The 19,241-nt window shown below is 53.3% G+C and overlaps 1 protein-coding gene across 3 annotated transcripts; it reads right to left on the bottom strand.

Annotated features, from left to right (window-relative positions):
• Nucleotides 1-909: 909 nt before the first annotated feature.
• On the bottom strand, nucleotides 910-17,048 carry CARD10 (caspase recruitment domain family member 10). Of its 3 annotated transcripts, none has more exons than XM_027879476.1 (21): nucleotides 16,962-17,048; nucleotides 14,814-15,032; nucleotides 14,308-14,445; nucleotides 13,665-13,990; nucleotides 11,696-11,878; nucleotides 11,184-11,339; nucleotides 10,912-11,037; nucleotides 10,572-10,766; nucleotides 10,336-10,473; nucleotides 9,455-9,570; nucleotides 9,162-9,202; nucleotides 8,359-8,479; nucleotides 7,698-7,878; nucleotides 6,769-6,892; nucleotides 6,173-6,413; nucleotides 5,883-5,952; nucleotides 5,443-5,542; nucleotides 4,811-4,969; nucleotides 3,044-3,165; nucleotides 2,301-2,416; nucleotides 910-2,059 (listed from the first exon to the last, which is right to left on the bottom strand). In XM_027879476.1, exons 1-21 carry the CDS (start codon nucleotides 16,966-16,968, stop codon nucleotides 1,852-1,854), a joined length of 3,087 nt encoding a protein of 1,028 aa, XP_027735277.1. In that variant the 5' UTR covers nucleotides 16,969-17,048; the 3' UTR covers nucleotides 910-1,851. The 3 variants fall into 3 exon arrangements, 2 of the variants coding, with proteins under 2 accessions (XP_027735277.1, XP_027735279.1); XM_027879478.1 differs by having other exon boundaries at nucleotides 5,443-5,536; XR_003570713.1 differs by lacking the exons at nucleotides 910-2,059; nucleotides 2,301-2,416 and adding an exon at nucleotides 3,870-4,018 and having other exon boundaries at nucleotides 3,065-3,165.
• Nucleotides 17,049-19,241: the final 2,193 nt, after the last annotated feature.

Below are 19,241 nucleotides of genomic sequence, written 5' to 3'. Positions count from 1 at the left end.
TCACAGGATGGAGGAGAGCTTGTTTTGGGACTTGTCTTCTCATCAGCTCAAACAAGAGTCCCACTTTGTTTGCCTGCAGGGCAAGCACCCTCCCAGGGGGCTGGCTGTGCTGGGATGCTGAGGCTGCATCCCCCGGAGTGGGTGTCACTTGGGAGCTTTCATCTGGAGCTATTTGTATGCCAGTTCCCCCTTCCCTGAAAGGAGAGTTGCATGGCTCCAGGGCAGACCTAGGATTTTGCTCTACATTTTAGTGACTGCAAGTTAAAATCTTCGTTTTCTTTCCTCCCCCCTTCACTGTCGTCCTCATAAAAGACACAGGCAACTGGTTTAGAGCCTGAAATAACACCTCACAGGGGACTCGTGAAGATCAGCAAGTTAATCTTTGCTCAGAGCTTCAAAAGTGCATGGCACTAGCAGTGCCAAATCACAGGGGCAAGGAGGACACAGAGAGGACTTGACTCTGGTGCAGGTTGCCCATCTTCTCCCATCAATTTCAGAATCAGTGGACCCAGCTCTCTGCCTGACCACGCGCCCCACAGTCTCACAGAGCCACAGGTTTCTTTGTTTTCTTGTATGCCTCAGGAAAGACCACCTACCACCACCTCTCCATGGCATGGGTATCCTGGCACCCCTTTCCCACAGTGGGTATGATAATGGCACTTGGTCAGGAGTCAGAACCATAGGTGAGCACTGCTGCGGATACCTAAACCCTCCATCTTCCCTCTGCCAGAGTCTGAACCCACTCTTGGCCCCATGTTAAGGTGAGAAACACCTTTCAGGGGCACCATCCCCCCTTCTCCTAGCAGCCTGGCTGGGCTCAGTCTCCCTGTTGTCCCCTAGGAGGATGAGGTAACTGGCTCGTCACTTCACGCTAATCAGGGCATGGAGGGATGTGAACCTCTAGGGACTCAGCCAGACACATCAAGTGAGCTTTTCCCTGACTTTCCTAAAGTAACCTGGCCAACGTCAGCACTGGGGAAAGGCAAGGGACTGAATACTAGGGGGCAAGTAGAAAAGAGGGGGGACTTGGTCTGTGGCACACTTAGCCTGCCCTCTACCCACACCTCTTGCTGCCCTGCCACAGCAAAGTCAGTGCTCCCTTCCTTCCCCTGAAGGGCTGGCCTCATGGAGAAGAAAAATATCCCGCTGTGCATCAACCATACCTTCCCAGTAACACACAAGCCCAGAGCCTGCCACCCATTCCCATTATGAATGGTATTTAATTCTCCTTTACACACGGTTTGCCAATAAAAGGCTCCATTAATAATTTACAAGCAATAAAGAGTACAGCTCCTATAAAACAAGGGTTTGTTGCAATCTTAGTGTCGCTCCAGCCGCAGCGGGGCATAGGCATATAAGCCATGCTCCCTGTGCCCTGGGGCCAGAGGTGAGGTAGACAGGGGAAGAGGGGACCCAGAGCACACAGTGCCACAGGGCAGGAGAGTGGGTGGTGATGGGAGAAGGGCTTGAAATGTGTGTGAGAGATGCTCCTACGCAGCCTGATCCCACACATTTCCTCTGCGTTCCTTATCTGTCAATCTGACGACGTACCAGAGACAAGGGCAGCCCAAGGTAATGGGGAGCAGCCCAGGAGGGTGGTTTCCACCGTGACAGCAGAAGACACCTCTCCAGTAAAATATAGAAAGCTCAGATGGGGGAGGCAGTACGTGTTACTTCCCAACTCTTGGTTGTCCTCAAGGGGACCAGAAAGGCTACCTTGAGGGCCTTTGCTGCCAGCATCCCCTTGGGGAGGAAGAACACGCTACCTGGAGGGGCTCAGGGAGGCAGGGACCTCCAAGAACAGCTCTTGGGGACAGTAATTGGCAGTACCCACTCTGGTACCCCCACAACTCAGTCGTCACCCTCCTCGATCCACAGCGGGCGGGTTTGCTCCTGAAAGATGCATCCGCGAACAACCTTGGGCAGCTCCTCGGCGTGGGTCCAGGCATGGGGCTCCACACGGGCCCAGGAGCACGGCAGAGTGTGGAGAGCCTGCTCCACACCACGGCACACCTTCAGCACCTCGGAGTCCCGCTGGCCCGCCTTCTCCAGCAAGCTCCTGGGGAAAACATAGGGACAAATATTACCCTTGGCACAGAGAGATGGGGTGGCAAAACCGCCCAGGAACTCCCTCACACTTACAAAAAGCCAGTTTTCCTGCCTTTATTTCCTTCACAGCAGCCAATCCCAACATACACATCAAGTGCTCTTACCTAATCCTTGTTCTCCCTCTGAACAGAGCCAAGGGTTTCTCTCTCCTCCCATGATACCCTTCATCCATGCCACTCGTCTTTTCTTACCTGAGTCCTCTAACGTTCTTCTCAGTGACCTCGACATGGATAACGATGGGGTATATTTCACTTTTAATTAGATCCCTCACACCCTGAACTCCCAGCTCTAGCAGGCAGTGTTTATTCTGGAAAGGAAATTGAATAGATTTACTGATTTAAATGGAGAAAAAATAACCCCAGCCCCTGACAGTTACATTAAATCAAACCCCATACTGTGTAATATCATTGCTTTTCCAATACTAATTCCATTAAAAGTGAGATTTATGGACACTGCCAAGCGGGAAGGGGAGAATTAAAGAGCGGGGTCACCCACTCCATCACTGCCAACCCAACCCAAGAGCCCACTGGACTCCCCTCTCAGCCACAGCCCATCTTCACATCCCCCTTGTCATTGCTGTCACCCACAGCCTCACATTTCTCTGTCTGCCCTGTTGCCACTTTGGTGAAGATGAGGAATGTGAGAGCAGGCAGGTCACTTCTGCATATGGCATGTCCCACCGCCTCCCTCACGAATCCCCATTTGCCATTTATTTTATCTGAGCTCATCAGAGACTCAGGGAAATGTCCATATCTGTTGCTCCACAACTCCACAGCACCTGGATCTGAAACACTGTCCAAATTACACAGCCCGCAAGCAAGCAGCTCCTTCTCTATCACCACACTACTCTCCCTCTTCTCCTGTTCTCCTCTTCTCCAATCTGAATAAGGTCCCCCATCCTGGCTCTCTCTCTGCAGACGAAACAGCTCAGCACCTTCTCCATCGCCTCACGGATCATGCGGATTCGCCAGCTCTCCCTTGGGTCCTGTGGGGCAGTTCTAGACAAAGGGTACTCCTGCGCATGGGTAGCGCTGGGATCTCCTCCTGCCAGCTTCTCTGTGAGCCAAGAGGAGATATGAAAAGGGAAACGTCAGTCCCTTCTCCCTCTTGCACATACTTTTTACCTCTGATCCTGCACATTTGATGCTGCGCAGGTGCTTACTGAGTCCAGTGTTTATGGATTCTGGAGAGCAAGTCTAATTATACAACATTAAGTGCTGGCATGGATCTCCTGCAGCTTTCTGGCATGGAACAAACAAGATATCACAGCTGAAGACACTTTGCATGGCAATAGCAGCACCTTGTGTTGTACCACAGCAGCCTAAGCTGGCTCATGGACATTATCCACTCTCCTCCCCTCTGCCACACCGTCCCAACCCTCCCCGTAGAGTATAGTAGAAAAATAACCAATCTATTTTGCCAGGTAGTTTTTCTGCAGGGTTTGAGAGTTACATGGCCTCATAGATGGCTCCAGTGAGTAGCACAGCTGTGGGGAGGCAAGAGGAGTATGCATCCTGGCATGGAAGAGTGGGAGGAAGATGGGGAGCAAGTTGAACCTCCTTTTGCTGGTGGCAGCCTGAGCCACCTCCCCTGCTCAGAGGCAGGGGGACAGCACCCAGCAGCCGAGCCAGCGCCAGGCAGGAGAAGAGCAGAGAGGCAGAGAACTGCGGGCAGAGCTGGCAGTACAGCAAGCTGCAGTGTGGTCAAAGCAATGACTGCCAGATGCAGTAACTCACAACAGAAGCTGACACAATGCACACCTGGCTTGGGAGCCACAGGCTCTGCAGCCCAGTGTGGCTGAAGCAGGTGCTGGGTTTTACCTGCTGACTGTACTGCTCTAGGCAGCTGCCCACACTGCCACAGAAACACAAGCAGAGAATATAATAAGGCTTTTAGGAGCTGCTCATGCCTAAGATAGAAATAAAGTAATATATTGAGGAGAAGGCATGTTTGGAACTGGGTCCAGGACACATTCCAGTTACCCCAAGGCCCAGGCTGGCTGGGCATGCTCTACTACCTCTGACTGGTGGCACAGGTACTTCCTAGGTAGATGTGGATCCTGCAAAGCCCTGTTTCCTTTGCAGGCAGTAGGCTCCTGTGGAAGATCAGCTGGCTGAGGAGTTCTCAAAGGAAAGCACAGGCAGCAAAGAAAACAGATACGGCTTGGGGCTCATAGATTACTTTCCTTCCCATGCAGCAGGCAAAACTGGCAGGGGAGGATGGTTTTTGCCCTCAGTGTAAATTCCCATCTGCAGTAAAGGCATCAAAGCAGGTCCCCATGTAATGTGAGGGGGACCCTGCAGAGGGCTCAGCAGGACAGGATACACAGCCAACTCACTCAGTTAAGAAGCCTAGAGGCCAAAATTTTCAGAGCCATGCTTCTTCAGCAAAACAGAAATGTTTCAGTACCTTCATAATCACCCCTCCAAAAAATATATTGATTCATTTTTCAGTCCTGCAATTGGCAAAGGAAGAACTCTAAACACTGGGAAAGGAGAGCAATGAAGATGTGAGGAGCAAGAAGGAAAGAGGGTGTTGTCCTCTTTGGGCAACATCTTAGCTTCCCAATGTATGGCTAAGAAGTGGCAGGAGGTAAAAAGGGAAAGTACCCTTTGGAAGTAGGAGACTCTTGTTCTTTACCCCATTCAGCCACAGGCTACTAAAACAGCCCTGGATGTGCAAACCACTCATTTCTGCCTACCTGCTGGGCACACATGGAAGTCCAGGCGAGAGGTGGGCAAGTCCAGCAGGTTCCTGATGAGCCGTGGTACAATGCAGTTTGGTGACAGCACCACAGGACGGGGTGCCTTGACCACCACAGGGCGCACCAGGCTGTAAGGCTTCAGGTTCATGTCTGGGTCCGGAAGACAGGAGTGAAGAAGAGAAAGCCAAAGGTGAGACCATAACAACCTACATATCATCCCATTCTTCCTGTACCACCCCCTCATCTTGAATAATGTAGGCACCTACCAACCATCTCATGTCCCAGGAAAGATCCTATCCTGGTTACAACACTTGCTCACGGGCAGATACCCTAGACATGGACCCCCTGCCCATTTCCTGGGACTTCCTTGAGTTACGCACCAGTTTATTCTCCATAAAAAGTTACCTGACCCCAAGAATGACAACAGCAATGGAAAGCCCCAGAAAAACAGGGAAAAGGGGCAGAGACTTCAAATATGCACAGACTTCTCAAAATCCCATTAGCAGAGTTATAAGAGGGATCCTGAGCAGAAAGACTGTGGCATCCCAGACACCAGTGTCCCCTCAGTGCCCACAGGGCACAAGTGGGTCTCTAAGAGTGACAGGGCAGGCACAGGGCTATCAGCTCACCTGAGCAGGGGTCCAGCCACAGCTGCTGAGGGGGCTGTTCTGGGCTCCTTTGTGGTTTGGATTTCACCAAGCGCAGTTGGTCCAAGGCCCGTTTCTTTAGCTGAGGAGAAAGTGAAGAAAATAAGGCTGAGAGCATTGACCTTTTCACACACACACACAAAACTGGCTGCAGAAAACCCTCTGCAAAAAGGATGGAGCACCCTTACAAAAAGCATGGGATCGGGTCGGCTGCCCATTAGGTTCAGCCTGTGGGGAAGTGTTAGAAAAGCAGCCACAGAGCAGTAACACTGCCTGGGGTATAAGCCCCTGCTTTGCTTTCTAACCCATCTGCCACCTCTGTATGGGTTGCTTAACCAAAAGAGTGGGGCAGGTCGCATGCTAAGGTGGTGAGATGGCTATGAGCACACACATGGCTCTCATCTTCTGCTTCTTTGGCTTACATTATTTCTGTGGCCTCTCTGCTGCCCAGGCATCTGGCCCTTCTCCTGGATCTTCAAAAGCTGGTGAGCCCTGAAAAGACAGAGAGCATGCACTCAAGCAACTCTAAAGGCCCCATGGACCATAGCCTGCTGTAATCTGGGCTCCCAAACACTACCACACTGGTCCCCGTGCAAGGCTTGGGCATCCCACCCCACTGAGAGGCGAGTCCGCACCCCTCCTGACTGCTAGGGGATGTTCACCACAGGTAAATGGAGCAGGTACTCCCTGCCTTCCTCCTCACCCTTGTTACCTGCTGTAGTTGGGCACTGTCCCCTTATCCAGGTCCCGCATGGTGAAGGGGTCAACGCGCGAGCAGTACCACTCCAGACGCCCTTTGTGCATGGTGTCCGTGACATGGAGGATCTCCCGACACTTCACACACAGTGCATAAGGGTCTGATGGCTCCAGGAGGGACAGGTTGGTGCGCACGTAGAACGAGTCTCCAGAAACTTTCTTCCCTTCTTCCAGAGCTTCCCGCAGAGGCTGGTATCCTGGAGCACAAAACATGGGTCACTGCAGGTGGTGACACAGGAGACAACCATCACCAGTAAGATAGACCAGTCCCCAGCACAGTTGTGACACTACAGATTGGGCTAGGGGAGGGGTGCAGAGGAGGCAAACAGACAGAAGGTCTGTACCTCCATCCTGTAACTCAGAGGATACACAAGTCACACCAGACAGGGAAAGCTAGTGGAGCTACAGCCAACCCGTGTCAGACATGGTGGCCTAGGACCAAAGAAGAGAAGAGAGAGAATAACTGAGATTTATCTCCAGGGCTGGGAGGAGGGTCTAAAAAGGGAGGTAGAGAGCTCAGGCTCAAAGGAGACCCAGCTGCTAGCACCTTACCTTCCAGGTCCAGCTGAAAGATGAGACTAGAGGGCTCATCCCAGTGCAGCAGGCTCAGGTAGGCAACCTCCCGGGTGCAGTTCTCCAGGGAAAGCACCTCTTCCTTCAGCGATGGCACCCTCAGCTAGCAAGGATCCAATGCTGTTAGACCTAAGATCTGGAAGAGCAGGCTCCCCCCAAGCTTCCTCACCCATTAGGGTTACACAAGAAATGTTACAGAGTGAGACCGGCCTGGGAAAACTATACCTGAGGACAGGACATCCTCAGTCTGCTTCTGGCTCCCTCCTCTGCCTCTGAAATACCTGCTGTTGGCCACTATCCACTCTGGATGCTGGGCTGCCATGAATGGAAATGCGTGTGCATGAATGTGTGTGGGAGCAGGAGCACTGGTTTCATTTCAGTTACGGGTGGGATATTAATTCAAGCAGTGTAGCTGTATTTCAAGTGGTGTCATTCTTAGCAAAACAAATGCCCTTCCTTCCCTCCAGGAGCTTTCTTCAGAGCAATTATTCTCTGTAGCTCAGGTGGGTCACAAAGGTCTGAGAAATCCTGCTCCAAAATTGATTTCTTTGCAACGGGCACGTGCAGGATGAGAACTGCTCTGAAAACCTAGAAGATGACAGACAACTCCAGGGACATACACATCTTAATCGTGTGACTCCTTTTTGTTTCTCCCCACCCACAGCTCAAGGAAGTGTTTCAGAAGGTCTCAGCATTTTTATATGCACAGGTACACCTAAGTGCCGTAAGACCTGGATGGGTGTTTGTGCTGTATAAAGCTCTAGGCAGGGAACAGTCCGGGGAAACAAGAGAAAGGGAGGTGGACCTAAAGTTGGGTAAAGGTCAATTTGCACTGGGGATCACCTCCCACTCCTCACAACATCCCAGGTGCCTTGCAAACCCACAACGTGAGACCTTCCCAGACTCACCTCAATAAGCCGGCACCCTTCTCTGAGTCCTGCATCCTCGACCCTTGAGCCTGGCTTGACCCACTGGACATAAATCCCTGTCCTGTTCCCTCCAAGGATGGAGATGTCTGATCCAAGCCTCTTCTCCTGGGGTGAAAGGTTGCTGGGGTGACCCACATTAGTGAGCTGTACCACCAGTGACCTGGCAAGGAGAAATGCCAAGTCTGGCAACTGAAGTTTACTGTCTTTTCTCAGAACCAGTCCCCCATGCCTTGTGTCCAGCTACAGGGTATTTTCTCCAGTGCAAAGCTCGTGACTCACAGTGTGCCCGTCACCAGGGCACACAGAGCTTACAAACCCCCACAGCCCCTTCCATCCCACCAGCCCCAACACTGAAGCCAAGTTGGGCCCCCATGGTCCTTTCGCCACCTAGACACATGCATGTCCAGTCCCAGGCAACATCCCCACCCCTGCCATAACAAATGGGACAGCACAAGAAATTGAAGTCCTGCTAGGAAGCAAGGACTGTAGGATCTTCATTTCTCTCCTCTCTCACTAGTGAGAAAGAGTCCATGAGGGAAGAGGCAGAAAGGAAGGGTCTCCCAGGCGTGGTCTCCTGACACCACAAAATATCCCCTCAAGCAGCTGGCACAGAGTGCCTAGGTTAGAGAGCAGCAGTCACCTCCTGGTGACCTCCTGGCGGCTGGGAAGCGTGGACAAGCAGATCTCAGACTTCACCCTGGTGTAGGTGCTGCTGGAAGAAGAGGAGGAGGCCCCAAGCAAGGTGCTAGCAAAACCGCTGCCTAGGAAAGAGCAAAAGGGAGAGAGGGAGCACGTCACCTCTACTAACATTGCAGGGAACTCATGTCCTCAGGGTGGCAAGGGTCTGTCACCATCTCCTGGCTGTTTTCTAGCATCTGACTGGAAAATTGAGGCTGCAGGGAGGCTTTGAACAGTCACCCTCATGGGAAGGGTTTTCCAACAAGCAAATCTTCATTCCCTTCATCAGCATTTTGGTCAGAAGGCAGCAGCAACCAGGGACACCTGGATGGGCCCAAAGATCAGCCACCAGTGCCCACCACAGGACCTGCCAGCATCAGGAGCTTTACTCCAGGAGATTTACAACCCATCACCCAGGTAGTAACAGACAAAGGGAATATCCAATAACAACCCAGGGCAAGAGCATTTCCCTCTCCTGTTACCTACTCCCCCCAAATCCACACCATCAAGACAGCTTTCCATCAATTAAACAGAGCTGATGCTGCAGAGCTACCTGCTCTGCAGAGGAAAAGCCAGCTTTTCCAGCTGCTGTGCCTGACAAGGCATGGGGGGCGCTGTGTGGGTCCATAGCACCCTGCTACGAATGCAGAGCCCTCACACTGAGCTGCACAAAGGTGTGAGGGAGGGTCAGTTGTCCAACCTCTCTCCCCACAGCCACCACTTCTTTTTAGCTAAGCCCTTTGGGGAAAGCCCCCACCCCGGTACCTGTTGCATCTTCGATGCTGCTAAATGAGCCACAGGACAAGCTACAAAGGAAACACAAAATGAATTTGTAAGGCAGCAGCTTTTCCAAAGCCTGTTTGCATTCTGTTCTCAATCCCGCCTCCACAGACTTCCTCGCCACCCGCAAGCACCCCAGCAGCCAGCACACAGCTCCTAGCCAGCCTTAAGACTCTCAGTTCCCACTCCAGGTTCTCTCCTAACCCTGCCAGGCAGCTCTCCCTGGCCCCACAAACCCCACAGAGGACACACAGGCTCAAGTAGCTCCCAGCAATCACCTTTTGTAGGGCATACACCTATCTTCCCGCTGCCGACGGAGGATGGAGCCAATGCAAGGAGGGAAGGGGAAGGTGGAAAGGCGGTTGATATCCTTCTCACTCTCAGGAGTCACGTCCTTGGGCAGAGTGAAAGAGAGATGCTTGCTAACATCAACCCAGCACCAACTCCCCTCCCATCAGGCCAGGTCGCAAACAGTTCCTTGGGTACCACATCCATCTTTAGGGATAACCCACATCCTTCCAAACTCCCAGGGGCATCTTGTTTTTCCAAGCAGTTAGCTGAGATAGAGATTCCATTGTCCCCATCGTCCATTCCTGCATCCCCATCTTTTTACAATGTACAAGCTGTGGGAGCAGTAGCAGATGAAGAGAATACTTCACTTCTAGCCACTGCACACCCAGAGGTGTAAGTAACCTGTGGGACTGCCCATTTTAGAGTGCTCTAGGATGACAGTTCAAGGAGTCACAGGAAAGAATCTGACTCTCTTAAAAACAATGTGATGCTGCTACAGGATTCAAAAGAGCTTGGATTTCTCTCCCAGCATGCATAGATTAAACAGTATTTTGGGGAGGATAATATATTACATAAGGCTGTTGATTTCTAGGGTGTCATACAGGATGAAGAGAGTTTTTCTTCCTCCTCTTCCCCACTCAGCTGAGTGCTGCACACTTTGTAGCGGCATAGGTGAGTTTGTCAGACCAAGAGAGCAAAGCTTTGCATCCTAGATCTGTTCACACCTTACACACCATCCCACGCCCAGTCTTCCACCAAGTCACAGCCCCACGATGGACGCACTCCAATGCCTCTGTGCCCTTCCTGAGCAGTGTGGGTCCCTGCTGCCTTCATGCTGAGGGTCAGCCTCTCATGGCCAAGCACTCACCATGCTCTGAACGGCTGAATCCCCTGAGAATGGAGTAGCAGAAGTCCCCAGAGCATCCATGAGTCCAGTCGTAGGGTTGTCTAGGAGGCTCCAGGTGCTGCTGAGGTTGGAGCAGAGGGAGTAGGAAGAGCTGCACATCTGGGAGAGAAGGGACTCCATCATCCCATTATATCCCCCAGAAATGAGTCCTGACCCCTCTGCCTTCTCTGTTCCCTCTTCTTTCTAGCCACTCTCACCTTGCCCAGGACGCGGCTGCCTTGGCACCGCTGCAGCTGTGCCTCCAGCGTGCTGTTCAGCCCTTCTGCCTGGCTTAGCTTGCTTAGGAGCTCATCCCGCTCCTCCTCCAGGGCCCGCACGCGTTTGCGATACTGGTCCTTCTCAATAAGGCTCTGGGAATATTGTAGCTGCACCCCATCACGGCTCTGGATTGCCTGCAAGGAGCCAGACAGAGTGAGAAAAGGCAGAGAACTGCCACCCTACCTCCCATCCTGGAATGGATGGACAAGATCCACTGGAGAAGGAAAGGGTACCCAGAGCAGAGACAAATGCCCTGCTGGGAAGTGGAAAGCAATTTACCTGGTCCCGCTCTTTTTCGATCTCCTCCAGCTGCAGTAGCACTGTGTTCATCCGATGCTTGTAGAGATCGCAGTCCTTCTGCAGCGTCCGGTATTTCAGCTGCAGATCTTCCACCTCCTGGAGGTACTGGCAACAGCAAGCAGCAAGTGTTAGCTCTGCTGAAAGTGACTGCTGTGGTTTCACAGCCCCTTCCCTCCCCTCCCCTCTCTTCCAGGCCCTGCTAGGTGTGCAGGGATGGGGAATGGTGATGGGGGCAGTGATGGATGCTCTACCTTATCCCTCAGCTCTTCAGCCCACTGCAGCTCATTCTGCAGGGAGTTGAGTTTCTGACAGAGATCCTGCCGGTCGTCTTGGGCTTCCTTCCAGTCATGTTCCAGGATGTCCAGCAGGATCTGCTCAGAGCCTGGCACTGGACCCTCACCAGGTGTCTAGAAAGTGAGAAGGTACTGTCACTGCACCACAAGTACCAAGGGAGTACCAGACCAGGGCAACAACTGGCAAATTGGCACAACCGCCATCATCACTCCTGCACTGATCTACTGTGCACTCCAAGGCACTAAGTCACACTTGTGAGCACATCCAAGAGTTACAGGGCTGGAAACAAGGACCCACCACTACCCGGACTCAGAAGCAATGGCAGCCACCACAGCCAAGCGACATGCTCAGAGGATAGGACAAACCAGCCCAAAATAACGATTCCCCTCTTTCCAGTGCCTGTGTAACCACTGCAGGGGGTGGCCCAGGAAAGGAGGTGACCTAGAGCCTGCCCTGCCCTGCCAGGTACCTGCAACATGCCCTGCAGCTCCTGCAGTGATGCCGTGAGCCGCTGGTTCTCAGCCCACAGCTCAGACACAGCGTCGGGGTGGCCCCGCTCCTCCGCCTCCCGCTGGGGCGGCGCAGATGCCTGTTTCCGCAGCAGGCTGCACTCCTCCTCTAGGCTGGAGACTTTGCATTTCAGCTGGTCCACCTGTAACCCAGGGAAGAAACATAGTCTGACACACACAGCCCTGCACCTTTGCTTTAGCGGGAGACTGCAGCAGGGAAGGTGCTGGGCAGAAAACAGGCCTAGAGGTGAGTAAAGCAAAGGCTGGGCAACCATGCAAAGGAGTATCCTACCGCTGGGCCAGGGTTAGCAACACAGCTGCACAAAAAAAGCTTTTCCCTCGGGGAAAGGAGAACGATGTACTTGCATAAGCACATTCACTTTCAGGATCCTCCCTTGGTGCAACAACTTTCTTGCTACTCTGAGGCATCCTCAGTGCATCCAGCCTTGACCATGGGTGGACATGGGACCTCCGATGCACTGCCAGGGCCCGCAGCTGTGACTGTCTCAAAGGCTCCTAGACCAGCTGAGAAACAAATTCACAGCAGAAAAATCCACTGGAGGCTATTCAGTGTGGGGAGGCCAGCTCTGGCCTGGGAAGTATTTGAGGCTCAAACTGCCAGAGGCTGCAGGGTACCACAGGGGCATCATCACACCCTGGCCTGCTTTCACACTCCTCCACCAACACGTCACTGGAGACAGCGGAGGTCAGCTACTGTTAGGAGTAAGAGAGGTCCTCACAGACCTCTAACAAATGATTAGATTGATCAAGGAACAGGAGTTTTACAGCTAAGTAAGGCTTTGAGAGGAAATGGGGCAAAGCCACCAAGAAGCACTGCCAAAATTGCCAAGGAGGGATTCAGGAACTGAATTACTTCTGTAAATCTGCCCAAAAGACCTAGAATGACTTTTGGGAACCAGTCATTTCTGAACATTTCAAGAGGGGAGGGCAGGCTGAGACCCTGCTTCCAGGAGGATTTCTTCAGCCCAAGTTACCTACAAGTGATTCACCTCCCTTCTCCACAGAGGTCTCGGAGAGCTGGCATTGGAAGGAATACCAGACAAAAGGTAAGGGAGGATCCCATCGCTGGCAGAACAGAATGAGGAATGAAAGGTAATCACAAGGTTGTGTGAGAGGTCCAGGTCCAGACTGGTAGGGGGAATGCCAGGAGGCAGCAGAGCACTTAAAAATGTTGGCTATTAATAGGTTCAGGGTAGGGCTGTCCTTGCCCAGGCAGGAAATGGGCGCATGTTTGCTGGAGGTGAGAGCTTGGCAGCTGGAGTGCAGCGTCACGAATTCCTTCAGCTATGCAGGGCATGAGTCTTACAAACGTCATGAGAGAGATGAGGAGGCGGTGGGGAGTGGCAGGGGGGACAGAGTCTGAGCCAAAAGGCTCCTAAGATCAGCAAGGTGGGCTGGGCAGCTCCAGACAGCACACAGGCACCCAGCACAGCGGCTTGCCATCATCCTCACTAGAGAAAGGAAAACACAAGCCCTTTCCCAGGAAAAACGTAAACACAAGCACAAAGACAGAATCAGCTGCCTGCCTGTGCTGCACAGGGCAACAAGTGCAAGCAGGAACAGACAGGGCATCTTGTAGTACCAGTGGCCATGCTGAAAGCTGAGAGATGCCACCCCTACTTCTGGCTCCTCTAGGTGATGTACATCCAGCTGTGGCAGGAGCTGGTGATGTATCTCTCCAGCTGCCCCCAGGCGGTGGCAAGCCTCCTGCTCTGTGCCCATGACTCAGCCTCTCTGCAGGGCACATTCCCATCAAGAGCAGGGGCATGAGCCCCAACACATGTCCTGCCTGCCATCAGCTCCTTCACGCGCACAAGCCACCACGTGGGAATATCCGTGTGCATCCTTCTTGGCTGACAGACCCTCACCACCCCCCACTGCCAAGCCTTGTGCTCCTCAGGATCATACCACCAGCTGCAGGTCCCTGCTTCGCAGCACAGCCATGTTCTTCTCCTCACAGAGCTGAGCATAGCGCATGGCCATCATGTAGTTCTCATCCTTCAGTCTCAGCAGCTCCACACTGTTGGAGTCCCACTCTTCTCTCAGCCGCTGGCAACGCTCCTGCACCTTCAGGAGCTCCTTCAGCTGCTGCTCCAGCCGGGCTTGCTCTTGCTCCAAAGCCTGGTTTTTCACCTGGAGCTGGTGTTCCTTTAGCAGGTGCTCTTTCCGTTGAGCCCTCACCTTCTTCACCTCCATCATCAGGAACTGAGTTAGACCCTCAGGGCCTTCCTCATCTGGGGGGAGACAAAGGAGAATTTGTTCCTGGTTGCTGAAACAGGGGTAACCCCAAAAAACAGATTTGTCCAACACTGTTTTCCACCAAGAGGTGCCAATTGTTGGCACCACAGCCATTGTTGTCCCAGGCATACAGCACCACAGTCCATCACACCTGTATATGTGGCCCCTTCCCTGCCAGTTGCAGAGCACAGAGCTGTCGGGGTTCCTCACACACTGGTAGCATGAACTTGTTTTTTATGCAGGCACACGCACAGATTTCTGGCCCTCCCCATGCAAGCAGCAGCCAAAGAGAGAACAGAACACCAGCCCTTACCCAGGATCATGGAGCAGCGCTGGGCTGGTTCCCTCCCCGTCAGCCGTGTGTAGTGCTCTGGGTAGTAAAACTCCAGGGATTCCAGGAAGGCTTCATAGCCTCGCTTTCCACGACGCCGAAGGATGTCCATCAGGTAACCTGGAAGAAGGGAAAGAGTTAGGATGAATTCCGCGCAAAACAGAAAGAAAACACCATAGCCCAGCTTCATGATATGAAAGTAGCATCTCTACCAGTTCTACTTCCATCCACAAAAATTGGAATGGCTAGAGGAGGGAATGGGGTGAGAGCACTACCCTCATCTGTGTGCATGCAGAGGGATGGTCATAGAGGATGAGAAAGAGGTCTGGGTGCAGAGCACTTCAGAGAACAACAAAGCTGAAGTAGCAGTGCAGTGGGAGGGAGCAGGAAGCCACCACCACATGCTGGGTAGCCTTCATTGTGCATCAAAACCAAGTTATTCCCCATAAACCAGGCCCACCTAAGTGCAAGCCTGTGTCTTCTCCCACCTGTCTGGTTGCTCTTGCAAGGGAATCGGCAGGAGTTCAGCACCTCCTCCTCATCCTGCTCATCTATCACACGGCACTGGCGCAGGTATGGGGTGAGCTTCGCTGGGTTCAGGGAGCGGGTCAGCTGGTGTCGTGCACTCTCGATCTTCTCCCAGATGGAGTCTTCTTCCTCCTCCTGCTCGGAGAGGCTGCAGGCTCGGAGAGGGGCATTCTCCACGGCTGGAAGGATAAAAGGAAAGGATAAAATTCCAAGAAATTGTGGAGGAGCGCAGAAGGTGCGAGTAGGCATGGGAAAACATGGGTCGAGGTATGATTCTGCAAATGATCTGTTAGTCTTGCAAATGATACCCATTGGAAGACATTTCACATACAAAGCAGGTCAGCAGGATCTTGAGAGTCCACCTAGGGCCTTAGATATGCAGAAGGCAAGTGATGCCTTAAGGGAGTTAGGAGCACATACTGTAGGAACTCCAGGGAAGATGACATCATCATCCCTGAAGCATTCTTAAATTCCCCCCAACCATCACACATCTTCCCTTTTTCCCCATCCCTGAAAATGGGAAACTCTCAGGACCGAAAGTTTTCACAGCCTGGAACATGCTTTCTCACAGTGGGGCTGGAGAGGCTCCAGCAAATGAATCCCATGGGATTCATTTGCCCTGTGCATGCCCCAAGTATCAGTGACCAAACTGAAGTTCCCAAGGGCACCATTCCAAAGAGCAGCTTGGCTACAAGTACTGAAATCATGGGGGAATCACACAAGCCTGTCTTTCACATATCTTCCACATAGCAGTATGGAGTCCTGAAAATACATAGCAACAAGGCAACCACTCTGCCAACCAAATAAAACCAGAGGGGCCCTCAAGTTAATGGGCCGAAACCCCTTAGAGCTGTGATGAACCTGCTCCATTAAGTCCTACAAGCAGTGATGGAGCAGGTATGTGCAAGGAGCTCTCTCCCCAGCTGTGGATCAATGCAATCAGTACTATCTATTTCCGCTTGAGAAATAAAATCTGCTCCACAGGCCAGCACATATCCTTTTAGCTGGCAAGACAAAGCACAGCAAAGATCTCCTGAGACTTAGAAGCCATCACTCCTCCAAAACATGCACGGTCACCTGCAACTCTGGTGCTGTCATCAAATCCAGCTTTTATACCCGGGGCACACAAACATCGCCAGGGGCGGTGTAGAGGTTCATGTTGCATGGGGAACGAAATATCCCCATCTTTCTCCTTTTCTTTGTGTTTTGGGGTTGTGTTTTTCCCTTCCCTTGTGGTGAGAGTATCATGCTATTTCAGACAGACAAGTAGCACAGCAAGGAGGATGGCTGAAAGAACTGTGCAGAAGTTAATCCTCCAAATACAAACAAAGAAGGCTTGGGGTCTGGTGGATGAAGAAGATCAGGAAAAGAGAATTGTTGATTACACAAAAAATACTCAAATGTCTCATTTCCAGCACCTAAGAGCTTAGGAACCTTAGTACAGATATGGTTCTGGATTGTCCGAGGTTGAATAAAAACAGCATTTCTTGCAGAAACTATTCTCATTTGAGACAAGGTCGCTTGCCACATAGACACGAGTACTCAGGAGGAGGACGCAACAGCAGGTCACAGATTGTCAAAACAATCGCGCTGTTTCGAACTCCGCTTCTTGGCTACGTATTTATGCCTTTAAATCAAAGTGTTTCTCTAAGAAACTGCAAACAGCGACCAGCTTCTCGGCAGGCAGGCTCGGCGGACAGGGAGAGGCGGGAGGGCGGCGGGGCTGGGGCGGGCAAAAGGTTCTAGGAGCCAGTACCCCCGCTCACTCCCGGGGTATCCCCCCTTCCCGCCCGCAGTACTCCCCTCCCGCGGCGGGGCGGGCGGAGGGAAACAGCGCTTCCCTTTCGCCGTCCGAAGGCGCTGCTCGAGAAATGCCGAGCCGGAGGCCATTCCTGAGGAGGTGGCCGAGGAAGAAGAAAAGTGGCGCAAACATCCCCGACCACCACCGCCACCCCCTGCCCCCCCAGGCCCCATCCCGAGCCGGTGCGAGACCCACGCCCTGGGGCGATGCCGCCGGTCGCGGCGGCCGCCGGCTCCGCGGGAGAGGGGGCACAGTGTGGCTCTGCCGCCTCCAGGACCCCGCTCCCGGGCAGGGTCGCGCCCCTTACCTGCCATTCCCGCCGCCGGGAGGGCTGCTCCGCGCCCCGCTCCGCGCCCCGCTCCGCACCGCGCCGCCGCCTCGCCGCCCGGCAGGTGTGTCTGAAGCGCTCTCCCCACCCCGCCGCACTTTCCCACCCTCTTTCCCTCCCTCCCTGCCACCCTCCCTCTTCCAGCCGGCTAGGAGGGAACCAGCAACCCCCCGGGCTATGGACAGCCTACCTATACCCACCTCCGGGGGTCGCGGGCGCACTCACCGGCGGGGCGGGGGCGGATCCCCGTCGGCCACTCCCGGTTTCTGAGAGCCTGGGGCCGCTCCTCACCTGGGCGCGCCGGTGAAGGGTTTTTCTCTGCGTGTGTCCTGTCCTTCTAACCCCCCTTGGTCCCCAGCCCCGGGATGGAGCTGCTCCCCGGAAGGATGTGGCTCGCCAGCCACTTCTCTTCCGAAACTCACCCGGCCTCACCTCCCGACCGACCGGCGGGGGAAGGGGGTGACCAGCTTGGCCGGGGCTCTGCCCGGGCAGGATGGGGGGCTCTCTGGGCAAGGTCCAGCCCCCCCCTCCATCCACCCCCCACCACCCCCAGCTCTACCTGCAGAGAAGATGTTTGTGAGAAGGGGCTTTTTTTGCTTCAGGGGCTCCAGAAATTGTAGCCAGGTCACCCCAGGTGTAGGGCTGGCTCTGGATGAAGGGGAGATCCAAGCAAGGGGAAAAACTGAGAGTGGTGGAAAGAAGCATGATCCAGGGCAAGAAAAGGTCCCACAGGCTAGGTTTTGGCTCCAGTCCTCAGCTGGGTCCGTGGGTGGAACTGGGCGTGGAGGCACCCTGGGGCAGCGTGAGGGAGATGTACTCCAGGGCATGCAGGGGCTTGTAACCTCCAGCCTGACCCAGCACTGAGTTCCCCAGGCCAGGGGTGGATGCTGGAAAGCCTTATGCTGGCCCAAGTGGCCACAGCAATTCCAGGAGTAGACCTGTGTGTCCATACAGCATCCCAAAGAGTTTGCACAGAGTAACCTCCACACCTGCTGTGTACTCAGTTGCTCATATCTGTTCATACCACTGGAACAGAGGGCTCTGGAGAGATGGAGTTGGACACCATGGGCCAGTCCCAACATCATATGCCCCTCCCTTCGAGGCTAAGGTGGTTTTAATTTTCTCTAGCAACCCTGTCTCACTCTCATGTTATCACTCTCAGCTGTGTCAGAACCTCAGTGGCCAGGACAGACAGTGTAGGCTCTATGGAAGAAATTCACAATGCAATATTAAACTCATAAGAAGTAGGAATTCCCCAATTTTCCCCAGCCTTTGGGTCAGCCCACAGGGTAGCCCAGAGTACTGCTGAGCCCTATATTGCTCCTGCCCCTACCAACAAACTCCCGAAAGGGAGGTGCCCTCAGCATCCCAACACTGCAGCTTCTAGGCCCCACTTTGGCATGGAAATCTTCCCTCCTTCAGATAAGTGAAGAAATATGAAAGTTAGGGGAGTCTGTAACAATCCTGAGGTATGAACTGGGCCCCTTTCCCTAAAGGATTCCTGCTGCACCCAAGTTGAACCTCTTTATTTGTTTCTCCTCCAGGGTCAGTGGCAGATGCATCCCCTCAGGTCCCCACAAGCCTCCTGCACCAGCTTCAGTAAGGTGATTTGAGGGAAGAGAGGCTTTGGCAAGACCCTTTCCCGGTGCTGTTTTCCAAGAACAAGCACAGCCACCACACAGGAACTGAGAGTGTACCTGTGCGATGCACGGAGCACGAGGCCTTTTTGTTGCAAAATACACACAGGTATTGAGCAAACACCGGGCACACACGCGCACGTGGGGCTTTCAGCAAACTGCACTTGAATGGCACCCATCCCAACAGGCACTGGTTGACACCTCGAGCATATGAATTTTTTGTTGACTCACACCCCCCTGCAAGGGGCCCTAACGGCCCCTTCCCCTCCCTTGTAAGCTCAGCACTGCACGGCTTGTGCCCAAAAAGCACATGCTGACTCAGGACCACTAGCAGCAGGGCACAGCTCCTGTCTCCAGCCAGAAGCATCCAGCTGAGAGATCAAAAGCAAGTACAAGCAAGGCTGCCTGTTGGGAACCTGCTCTGACTCAGGCCATGTCAATTTTTGCCTGCTAGTTATTCTCTCGCAAACAACCCCCAGTCTCTCTCTCTTCCTCTCTAGTGAAAAGATTTCCTGAACAGGGTATTATGTGGTGATAGAAGATAAGATCTTCACAATCCTGATAAAAGTCCCAAAGCAAGAGTTGGCTTCTCTCATTCACACAGAGAGAGACAAACTCAAGG

This window comes from Empidonax traillii, unplaced genomic scaffold (genome assembly GCF_003031625.1).
Source record: "Empidonax traillii isolate 1590-97213 ecotype Southwest subspecies unplaced genomic scaffold, ASM303162v1 scaffold55:size2822071, whole genome shotgun sequence".
Taxonomy (NCBI): Eukaryota; Metazoa; Chordata; class Aves; order Passeriformes; family Tyrannidae; genus Empidonax; species Empidonax traillii.
The sequence above is the reverse complement of the archived record's forward strand: the minus strand, read 5'-3'. Positions and strand labels throughout refer to the sequence as shown.